At 43.7% G+C, this 12,382-nt stretch overlaps 1 protein-coding gene across 9 annotated transcripts in view; it reads right to left on the bottom strand.

Annotated features, from left to right (window-relative positions):
- LOC129755075 (regulating synaptic membrane exocytosis protein 2) overlaps positions 1 to 12,382 on the bottom strand; it is a 209,294-nt gene that overhangs the window by 172,119 nt on the left and 24,793 nt on the right. For all 9 annotated transcript variants that reach the window (XM_055751411.1, XM_055751404.1, XM_055751406.1 and 6 more), the window contains exon 2: positions 4,105 to 5,121. In XM_055751411.1, the coding sequence (XP_055607386.1) occupies positions 4,105 to 4,214 (110 nt within the window). In that variant the 5' untranslated portion in view covers positions 4,215 to 5,121. The remainder of the gene's footprint in view (positions 1 to 4,104; positions 5,122 to 12,382) is intronic.

The raw sequence follows: 12,382 nt of genomic DNA, 5'->3' as shown, positions 1-12,382 counted from the left end.
CTTGTTTCAAGCAACATCATCGATTTATTGACGTTCGACATCAAAACAACCCTATTTCATCGACAAATCCGAGGGATAGACCACTAGCTGAAAAGGTTTCATCGACAATCTGTCAGAAATGAACATTTCTGAAGGGGCCAGCATGTTCGTTACATCGAAAAGGTTTACCATAGCGCGCCATCTAGTTGTGGATATCACCTCTTCGACCATTAATTGTACCCCTCGTCCGTCAACGCTCGATCAACGAATCAAGGAGAAACGCAAAAATATTGTAAAACGGGCTGCACTTCCGCCAAAGAGATTATAAAAGGAAGAAGGTGACAGCCCGAATCTCCTCTTTGCTCTGATTGGCCAGCGAGATACACCAATGCGGGAGTTTGTTTATATTTTGAATACAGTTTAATAAAAATTTAATTTTAAGCTAAAGGTGAAGAAATTGAAGAGCTAAATAAAAGAAAATTTAGAAGTAAAAGTTAAAAGAAAGTTACATTAATAAAGTGTATGAACTATTCGGGAAATAAAGTGAATATTAATTAATTGGACTTACCTGTGTTGTGTGATACCGAAAGAAAGGAAGAAGAGCGACACTTACCTTGAACCGTGGGAACCTGAAAAGGAAATTATACTTACCTGGGAATCCGGAACGTGAAGCTGAAAAGAAGTGAGTGCGAAATTCTACTGCTGCCTGCTATCGACACTTATAGACTCTCAATACCCGCCAGAAGCAGTAAGCACCACTTTGAAAACCACTGCTTTCATCAATATATTCGTAACATGCGAGTGGTATTTTTCCATCCATAATGTAGGCTCTTTATTTCATCCAAGAACCACGTGCTTGTGACCCGTGCTACAAACAGTAGAAAGAAAAAAGCCCGCCAAAAATTTCGCAAAGAATTTTTCTTTCATCAACAGGCTTTGATTAGCTATCCAGTACACGTGAACTCTGGATGGTCGTTTGCGTTTCTAATGCCCATCCCTTGGTGATGGTGAAATCGGTTGGCAAAATGGGTGCCATGACTTTTGGTTCATGTGAATAAAAACGAAAGTTGTATGGGAGGGTCCCTTTTCTCAGGTGGGAGGGGCTCAAAACTATTACTAAAACCTTACCATGGTCCAAACACATAACTGTGCCAAATTTCAGGCTGATCGGTTAAGCGGAGTTGATTTGTATAAGGTGCATACAAACATATATAGTCCAACTCATCTTTATACATATACTAGCTGATTTTACCCGGCCTTGCTCGGGTTCACATAAAATATAAGTGAAATGCGTCGTTTGAATTTTCTAAATTTTGTGAGCTTGATATTCATTCTTATAAGAAATTTGTTTGTCTTTTTGAAGTTTTTAATGAGATTATTTAATGTGTTTTCGTTTTCACTGTGTTTATTCGTTTCATCTCGTCTTATATTTTTTATCTTCAAATTATTAATTTGTTATTTATTTTTCCCATCCCCAATCTAAAAGAAATCTCTAACTTTCCAAAATGATTCCCTGTACAATGCTATATTCAAGTACCTATATCTACTAAGAAATTTCTCAATAGACTTCTGAACCATGATAAATACTCACTTTCCATGTTTTCAATTGTATGTTTGCCTTTTTTTGCTTTTTAATTTCACACGGTTTTATGAGTACTTGTTCTTAAATGTTAAAAGTTACACTCATAGTTTTTTGATGTTATCGAAAACAAATCATCTTAACCGAATTTACCATTATGATGTTAGATATGAAAAAGGTTTTATTTGAGTTTTTTTTTCAATGTTTCGATTCTTGGGCACAATCATCCTATTAATTATTGTGAAGAGTGATCAATGTTAAAAAATTTAGATATAATTTGTTTGAAATCGCAGCACCAAACGGTTCTACAATAAGTATTCTCAAAATTGGATGGTAGAATTGAAATCATTAATAACGAAAAAAAAACTCAGAAATTATAAATTGGCCAATGAATTTGAAATGTATAAAACCAAAAATCTTAATTATCTTTTAAATTTTCAAATCCCCCGTTTAAATTCCCCGACGGCTATTAAAGCGTTGAAATCGAAGCCTTCAACTTTTAAATTTGACTCTTATTTTCCTTTCTTTCTCTATATGGGATTCAAAAATTTGAAAATTGTTTGTTCTTAAAAGCTGAAATTTATGAAAATCTGTTCAATAGTTTTTTAGCACTCAGTCCAAATAGTTATTCAGCTGAAGAAGTTAATTCACTGTACAGTAGACTGCCCCAAATTTGTATGGGAAATTCAAAACCTGTGAAATGTTATGCGCTGCAGACTAAAATTGATCCTAGGCCTAGTACAAGATCTCATACCAAATTTGGGCCAGATCGGATCACGGGAAGGGGTCGCTCAACGAGCCTGAAGTTTGTATGGGATTTTGAGACATTTTGTTCGGGAGAAACATGAAAAACCAGTTTTTCATCAATAACTTTGGTTCCCGTCGGCCGATTTCTTTCAAAAACGGGTTTTCTTAAAGCCTAAATTATGAAAAACATTTCATCCGAAGACTGCATATCGATAAGAGTTAAGACAAAAAAGTTATTAGGCTTCCAAAATGGGCTAACTTTTTTAAGGATGGTATTCATCACAGTAAATGAGTCGGGGCGGTCGAACTTATTGACGCCTCATTAGCAGTGATGAATACCACCGTAAAAAAAGTTAGCCCATTTTGGGAGTCCAATAACTTTTTTGTCTTAACTCTTATCGATATGCAGTCTTCGGATGAAATGTTTTTCATAATTTAGGCTTTAAGAAAACCCGTTTTTGAAAGAAATCGGCCGACGGGAACCAAAGTTATTGATGAAAACCTGGTTTTTCATGTTTCTCCCGAACAAAATGTCTCAAAATCCCATACAAACTTCAGGCTCGTTGAGCGACCCCTTCCCGTGATCCGATCTGGCCCAAATTTGGCATGAGATCTTGTACTAGGCCTAGGATCAATTTTAGCCTGCAGCGCATAACTTTTTCAAAAGTCGGGTCATTTGGGGCACTCTACTGTACAGTCACTATGCAGTTCATTGTATATTCTTGTTAGGCACAATTTTTCCATATGTTTGGATAACGTGCCGCTATTAAGTCTACCCTCATTCTGAGACTCTCGAAGCCCCCACCACTTTGAAAACCACTATAATTCTAGTCAATAAATACTTAACAGGCTAGTTGTTTTTTTTTTCAATCCAAAATGTGAGCTCATTATTGCATCAAAGAATCTCGTACCAGTACCACGTGCTTTTAGCAGTTGAATGTACAAAAAACACCCGCCAAAATTTCCCCTTTCAAATCTTTGCCCAGCAAGCTTTGATTTGCTTTCCAGTACACGCAACTCTGGACGGTCGTTTCTAATGCCCGACCCATATGGTGATGGTGAAAATAACCGCCAAGGGGAAAACAGTCGGTTGACAAAATGGGTGCCATGACTTTTGATTTGTGGAAATAAAAACGAAAGTTATATGGGAGGGTCCCTTTTCTTAGGTGGGAGGGGCTCAGAACCATTACTAAAACCTTACCCTGGTACAACTACATCTCTGTACCAAATTTCAGGCTGATCGGTTCAGCGGTGTGGATTTGTATAAGGTGCATACAAACAAACCAACATTATAGTCCAACTCATCTTTATATATTAGATTAGAAGATTACGAAAAAGCAAACCCTTCCAAAATATTCAAAAATGAATGAAAAAAGTGATCATAGTTCCCCCAGTTTACGGTGCCTTTTTTGTGAAGATACCGGGAAAAAGGAAAATAAACGAAAAAAAATAACCATTCATTCATTTATTCATCCTCGTATTTGATTGATTCAAACCATTCTAAAATTTCAAATTTAATTAAGACATAAAACATTAAATAAGTTTGAAAAAAATGCTTCAAGGTTCATGCAATTGAATTTTATTCAACTCATAAAATAATATAACCTACAATTTTCCTTAGAATCGGCAAAGTCGGCTAAATCATTTCCGATTCTATTGAACGATAGCGTCCGGTCACGAGCCGAACGCAGCAGCAGGTATCACGAATGGAGCTGCCAGCCACAACGACATTACGCTTAACCTCTACTTACGGTTAACTAAACTGTTAACCCTGTTAAAGTTTCCGTATCGACACTTACCGCATAATCTCATTCTCCTGCTCCTCCTCCTGTCGATGTCGTAGCATAACATTTTCAATGATCGCACGTTCCTCCTGTGTCAGATGAGATAAATCGGGCATATCGGCCATTTTGGTAATATCCTAGTTAGGTGTGGAAATACGATATCTAGCGTATCCCAACGCTTGGTTATCTTATCACTTAGTGCGTGTACGTAAGCAAATTGTGTTCGCTAAATCTGTAACCGACTATGGTTATCGTTTTTTTTTTCTTCATATATGTATATTTTTATCTTCTCACTTCTCCATCCACTTTTCCTTTTGCTGATATATGGTATATTCGACAATAGAGAAGCACTAGTAGATAGTAGCTATAGAGCTTACGTACTATTTCGTTATTTTCTTCATCGCTTATGCTCTTAGGAATTGCTACACAAATCATATGCTTCACCTTTACACTATGTACACAAGCACATCAAACAAGACTACGACTGACTATACTTCTCCGATTATAGAGCAATCGTTAGAGTAAGTATCGGTAACAGTTTGCACTAGCACTGGTAGTGTTCACTCGATTGCTTTCACCTGTGAAGTTGATGATGTTGATAATGGTCACCCGGAAAGGCCAGGACGTTGGCCAACCACTAGTATTCGCAACTTTCGGTTTCGTCACTTTGTATTTTTTCAGTTTGGTTTCACATTTTGAAAATTGATACTCGCTGCTGCTGTCGTCGTTATCATTGTCCTCGCCGTTGGCTACACTTGAGAAACGAATGTCGCGATTGGTTTTGGTAAACATTTTCACGTTTTCCGGAAACAATTGCCAACGAACGAATCCTCCACCTGTTTGCTGCCCCCTCTCCTGTTCCTCCTCACCCGGACCACCCACACTTGGCCAGGGTTGGTTGAGGCAAACGGCGACACGTCTCGATTAGGGCACCCGATGCTACTCACTCACACTGGGCTCTGGGCGGAACATCAGCGGAACCATAACAAACCGGCCCGAGCCTAATGGTACCCGTACGAATGGCGTGGTGTCCTGGAAATAATCGAAAGCGAAAGGTTTGGCATTAATTGGACGTGAATTTCATCGGAAAACCGTTCTTATGTGCAATTTGCTTGGCAATCATGTGGGGGGTTATTGAAGGTAGGTACCTATGGATGTTCTTTCGATTGATTTTCGTAGACGAGCTTAGTCCTAGGTGTAGGTTGCAAATTAAACGTTTATTTCGTATGACCCTTCACAACTTGTACTTATTTGACATCTATGTTTATAAAAAGTATTCTCAACATCGAAAATCTAAAATCAACTGCCATTTATTGTTACCGATCGTGGTAACAATACATATTTAGTTTGTTGTTGATTTCGGTATTCGAACCTGTTCCAGAGTATATTTATTAGTTTAAATTTGAATTATTATTCATTTGTATAGGCTCATTTTGTTTCTTCATAGTCAGGTACATTGTAGAATAAATTGTGTTGTCTGATAGGAAGGCGCTTGATATTACAGAGCGCGATGCCATGTAATACACCCCATCCGGACCGGTTACGTGATGCTTCCGTGCCCGGGAGAAATGCATGGACGTGAAGCTGAGTCCGTGGTCACTCTATTTTCCATTCCCTACCTCGTCTTTTTTGTTATTAGTTTATCACCCAGGTGGTAAATCCTTTTTACGGATTGCATTCCAAGCCACGCCCCCTAGTAAAGGCTGATACGATCAAAATTTGATCAAGGGAAAACGCGTGTAAATCGGTGAAATCGTTTATTTAAAAAATCAAATTAAATCCTTTTTTCAAGTTTAATTAGTATGAAATTCATGAAAAATATTCAGTTAGGCTTCCGTTTTTCCAAATCCGAATTGCCGGGCCTTAAGCTTAACCCCTGCCATCAGATTTTGTACAGCCACCTTGTCCACCTTCTTCGCCGCAGAAAGCCAGTTTGCCGTGAACTACTGCTCGTCCTTAGCAGTTTTTTTGGTCTTCTTTAGGTTCCGCTAGACAATAGCCCAGTATTTCTCAATTGGGCGGAGCTCTGGCGTGTTGGGAGGGTTCTAGTCCTTGGGAACCACCTGCACGTTGTTGGCGGCGTACCACTCCATGGCCTTTTTACCGTTATGGCAAGAAGCCAAATCCGGCCATAACAGTACGGAACAACCGTGTTTCTTCAGGAAAGGCAGCAGACGTTTATTCAAACACTCTTTCACGTAAATTTCTTGGCTGACAGTCACGGAAGCTATGAAAATGCTGCTTTTCAAGCCACAGGTACAGATGGCTTGCCAAACCAGATATTTCTTTGTGAACCTTGACAGTTTCATGTGCTTGAAAATATCTGCTACCTTTCCCCTTCCTTTTGCCGTATAAAACTCCTGTCCCGGAAGCTGCTTGTAGTCGGCTTTGACGTAGGTTTCGTCGTCCATTACCACGCAGTCAAACTTCGTCAGCATCGTCGTGTACAGCCTCCGGGATCGCGCTTTGGCCGTCGTATTTTGTTTATTATCGCGATTTGAAATCACTACCTTCTTGTAAGTCGATAGTCCGGCTCGTTTTTTGGCTCGATGCACGGTTGTAGACGATTCACCCAGCTTATTTGCGGCATTTCGGAGAGAGAGCTTAGGGTTTTGCTTGAAACTACCGGCAACTCTCTTTGTCGTCTCAGCGGCTTCCGGTTTTCGATTTCCCCCTGATCCAGACTTCCTGGCTGTCGACAAACGTTCCCCAAACACTTTAGTTACATTTATAATGGTTAATTTGGCAACTTTTAGCGATTTTGCCAGCTTTGCGTGCGAGTAGCTCGGATTTTCGCGATGCGTGAGCAGCAAAATTTTAATACGCTGCTCTTCTTCCTTGGACGGCATTTTGACAACTGAAGAGTGAATTCCAAAATCAAAATAGGAGCAACATTCTACACACACACACCTTCAAAATGAGGAGTGTTCAGGTTTCTTAAATGCAAAATTGAAAGAAATACGTCAAGTTGATATTGACCAAATTTTGACCGTATCATTCTCCTGCTACTCTGGGTGCAATTGTTTGACTCATGATACTAAGTACCCCTACGCCAAAAAGTCCACCTGGGGCCTCTGGTCATAATACCCATCCAGACCTGCATCGAAGGCTGTACCCGTAATGGTTGACCAAGTTCGCACTCAAGCGTTCATTGGCTAACACAATTTCAAGTCAAAACTCCAGCATATAAATATACCCTGCCTCTTGTTACGATTTAAGACTAAGGACCTCTCCTCTGACGACTCGAGGTCCGGCCTTTACTCGTAACTCGAGATTCGCTTGGTTTGCACGACTATCATGCGTTCTGCCTCTGTTCAAGACCACTGCAAGAGACCAATGACCTCTCCTCTAACGACTCGAGATCTCTACACCGACTCGAGTGATTCACCCGCCGACGTCGTGAAGTCACTCTACCCGAGAGTATTTCGCGGCGTAAATACTCTTCCCCTACGAGTTCGACTGCGAAGAAGGGTCAAGTCTTATCCACGCAGCTTCCCTCGTAGGGAGCGCGTTCTACTCAGATACTCCGCGGCGGTGGAGGTATCCTACACAACGTTCGCGACGTTCCTAACAGCTCGGTATACGGAGAAGGTAGAGTCTTATCTTTGTATGCTTTACTGCTAGGATCGGGCGCACACTACCCGAATGCCCCCCGCCGAAAGGACATTCTACTCCGACCGTGATCCGGTCTTCCTCCTCGCTTTTGGCTGGAAACCCTAGGCTTTATGCCCGCCGTGTGCCTGTCACAGCACACGTACGGGTCTTTAACACTTGCGACTCAGATGAATCCCTACGGTGATGTCATCCTACCCGACTGGAGTTGCTCATCCGACGGCGACGTAAGACCACTCTACCCGAGAGCAGTGATGGTAAATTTCGCCCGTCACGCTTGACCCGACTAGTTTTGTTTCATCAAACGACTGGCACTGTTCTCAATTGACGGAGCCTCACTACTCGCATGACGGATAAAGCACGACAACAATCAACATTTCTCCATCATCGACTGGCGAAGCTCCTACACGAGGTCAAAATTTCTCCTGAGAGTGACTGGCAAATCTCTTCACACTTCGATCGGCTGCTGACGGCAGGTACAACTAATTGAACGACTTGCTGGCAGAGAGCAACAATAGAATTAAAAAACCGAAAACGGGCTTGCTGGCAGAAGCAACAATGATAATAAATGCTTTTCTTGTTCCTCTTCGGTCGTCTTCGGCTTGCTGGCAGGAGCAACAATAATAATAAATGCGTTTCTTTTTCGTCGTTTGAATGCGATTGCTTGACTAGGTTATTATTTTAGCTTCAAATGACTGGGGAATGAATGACTGGCAAACAAAGTGACTGGTCGTTAAGGAACAGTCAATTGAGTTTGACGGACCAAGAGGCTTCACAGTCACAGCTTCACGCCTCATGACGATGACTTTTGCCAAGCCTGCCCGAGAGTACTCCGCAACCTGAATACTCTTCCCTCTACGAGTTCGACTGCGGAGAAGATCTTGTCTTATCCCTACAGCCTCCGTCGCAGAGGGCGCGTTCGACTCGGATACTCCGTGACGGTAACGTTGGAGGACGCAACGACACAAAGACGCGCAACGTACCAGGCAGCTCAGCATACGCAGAAGGTAGAGTCTAATCTTTGTATGCTTTACTGCCAGGATCGGACGCACACTACTCAGATACCCCCCGATGAAGGAGTCACCCCACACCGGTAGCGGACTGGTGCTGGTTCCAACTCCTCTGCAGGGCAGTCATGATCCGGGTGAACCCATCGCTGACCATGCGCCAAGTATTGGCATCCTCACACATCCTCCGCACGATGTTGTCGGCGGTCGTGTCTGGTCCGCAGGCGGCAGGCATGATAGCGCGTACCCCTTCGAAGCTCGGACAGTTGAACACTACGTGCTCTGGTGTCTCTACTGTGTCACCGTAGGTTGGGCAGAATGGCGAAGCCAGGTGTCCAAACCGATGGTGGTACTGCATGAAGCATCCGTGACCAGTCAAGAACTGTGTCATGCAGAAATCCACCTCTCCATGCCTCCGGTCCATCCAGGATCCGACGTTAGGGATCAAACGGTGGGTCCACCGGCCACGTTCCGACCTGTCCCACTGGTGCTGTCAGTTGGACATCGAGGCCTCTCTGGCATGTTTCCGTACATCGGGCATGTGCCTGTGCTTGTAGCAGAAGATATCTTCTTCTAGCAATACCGTGGCGGGCATGACTCCCGCCACAACATCAGCAGCTACCGAGGACACCGTCCGGTATGCGCTGATTACTCGCAGGTTCATCGGCCACTGCACACTGCAGAGCTTTTGCAGGTTACACTGCCTGCTCAGGGCTGCCGCTCCGTTCCGCAAAACGGAACAGGTCACATTTGCCAGGACCCTCTTTCGGCTGCAGCGGATCGCCGAATTATTCGACATGGCCCGTGAGAGGGCTTCTGTCGCCATTGCCGCTCTTTTACAGGCGTCGTCGACGTGGGCCATAAAGCTCAGCCGGTCGTCGATCATCACCCTAGGTACTTGATCGCACGCGTGGATTCGATTGCGCACGGTCCAGCTGCAATCGTCCTTGATTGTGCTGAAATCAGGTTGGTGATCAGCATCATCTCGGACTTGTGGTGAGCCAGACGCAAGCTCTTGGAGCGCATCCAATTTTCCACCTTCTTAATCGCTACTGTGGCGAGTAGCTGGACTTCTCCGGTTAACGGGCCCGATGCCAGGAGAACCACGTCGTTGGCGAATCCCACAAGTCTCACTCCCGTGGGGAGACGCAGTCTCAGCAGTTCGTCGTAGACAATGGTCCACAATACCGGGCCAATTATCGATACTTATGGAACCCAAGACCCAAGACACTCATTGTTTCCAGTCCCTCGCTGGTCATATACTGTAGTTGGCGGTTACGGAAGTAACACTCCACCATCCTACAGATATATGCCGAAATCCTCATATGGATGAGCGACGACGCAATCGCTGCCCAACTGACACTGTTGAAAGCGTTCTTCACAACAAGGGTGACCACTGCGCAAAACCGGTCTCCTCTCCTCTTCTTCAGTCTGGCTTCGTCTGCCCTTAGATGACACTTCGAATGGCATCCAACGCACTGCGACCTTTCCAAAAACCGAACTATTAATCGGATAGGCCGATCCCTACTTCGTCTAAACTTTGCGAAACGATAAGCTGGATCGCATCATCGAGTTTGCATTTCGCAAGTGAATTCGACATCCGGGGAGATCTGAGAGAAGAAGCCAGAAGAAGAGAAGATCATAGGGATCGTTAGCTGCGTTAGGCGGGTAAGATCAGTGAGAGTTGTAGTGGCTGTCCTGGTGATCGAACGCACATATTGCCTGTTTTGAAAAGTATCATAACCGCGTGTGAAAAGTGGATCAAGTGGCCTGAAAGTCGGGTATCATCCGTTCAAGTTAGCTCGGCGGGTCTCCCGCTACCACAAGTAGACTACCGCTGAGAGAATCAATTGTTTCCCAAATTTGCACTGTGAAAAACATATTTATCGGTGCGATCCAAGGCCACAACACACAGCACACCAAATCGGCGGGGGTTCCTCCACTACTTGAGAACCACTGCTGGGTAATCAACACTCTTCCGGTTATCAGGTTCGACAATACACATCGGTCACGACACGAGGGAAACTAGCATACACGCCGAAAGCCGGGGACCAGATCTAGCATCATCCGTCGATCGTAACGCGGGCGTAGTGTTGTCAGTGTATGGCGCAATCACAGGTCCGACAATAACGTGTTCTGCAATCAATCAGCGAGATCAGACTCCGACCACATGTTGCTAGGCTTCGGGACAAACTGCCGGAACCTAGGAAAAATCAAAGAAACAAGCCCATGCTCGAGCCTCCAGCCCAAATCTCAAGCTCGAGCTCCAAGCCTAGGTCAGAAGTCCAAGTCTCAAGCCTACCCTCGAAGCTAAACCTCAAGACCGATTCGGAAACCAAATTTCAAGCCCAGGTCCGAAGCTTTGAGGCTCAGCTGTCCAAAACGTGTCCAAAATGTCCAGGCCACAAAGGTGGCCCATTCTCTGGGCTATTGAACCTGTAATTTAAGGACATATCTTGAAAAATTCCATGATTTCAAGCATTTTACTCCACGTGAATTGGGTATACGGTATGGGTATAAGGTACAGAAAACAAGGATTATATCATATGAGCCTCGTTCCTAGTATGCTAAGTTGTAGAAGACGAAATTAGATGATTTAAGGAAAAAAATGTCAAAGTTCTCAAGTTTGCAAGTTATAACAACAAGTTTGTAATTCCTCGAGAGTTAATCAGCTCGACATTTTTTTGTAGGATGCGGTAAATAAAAAAAACTCAAAATTGTTGTAGAAGATTTTTACATCCGATTTATATCTTTATTACGTCGATCCATGGTAGAGTGAGTGGAAAAAATAAGTGAATGGATGTCATATGAAACCTGGAGGATGGGCAATGATCGGAGAAAGGCGAAAGTCGGAATTGACCCGGCATGTACCGGATCAGCCAAAGCAGCCGCTCGCTTACGATATGTGGAGCTGGAAAAGGCAGTTGAACGAGCTTGTTGTAGACGCGACAAGAGAGCCTGGACCAACTGCCAAGCCTAATAGAGAGAGAAAGAGCCGCCGCTATTGGAGATATCCGAATACTTTTTGACATTATTCGCCGCCACAGTGAGCAAGGACTAATGCAAGAATGCCGTTGAAAGACCGAGAAGGTCAAAACTGTTGACAGATCGAACAGATCAGCTAAAACGTTATACTGAGCATTTTGAACAACTCTTCCGAGTCACAAATCGCTAACAAAACCTGCCAACAAAACCCGCAGCTTCAAGTGCCAAGGATAAGTCGCATTAATGTCGTAAACTCGGAAGCGCCTTCGCTGGCTTAAATAAAAGCGGCAATTAAAGACATGAAATTAATCAAAGCGCCTAGTATCGATTGCATTCCTGCTGAAATGTTGAAAGCTGACCCTGCCTTGTCAGCAGTCTTTTGATGACATCTGGTATACTGATACTGATTTCGTTAGAGCATTTCAACGACTCAACCCCGAAAACATCTGGGCCGCTCTTAGACGACGAGGAGTCCCAAAGAAACTAGTCTATCTCATCGAAGCGCATGACAAGGCATTTTCGGGCAAGGTCTTGCACGACGGTGTCTTGTCAGATCCAATCCCGATAACCGCTTGCCGTGGAATCTTTCGACAATGGAGCAGCTGAACGATCTTGACCTGGCAGACGATATTGTTTTGCTCACCCACAGACAACAAGACATGCAGAGCAAACTCAACGACCTCGCCGAA

This window comes from Uranotaenia lowii, chromosome 3 (assembly GCF_029784155.1).
Source record: "Uranotaenia lowii strain MFRU-FL chromosome 3, ASM2978415v1, whole genome shotgun sequence".
NCBI lineage: Eukaryota > Metazoa > Arthropoda > Insecta > Diptera > Culicidae > Uranotaenia > Uranotaenia lowii.
The sequence above is the reverse complement of the archived record's forward strand: the minus strand, read 5'-3'. Positions and strand labels throughout refer to the sequence as shown.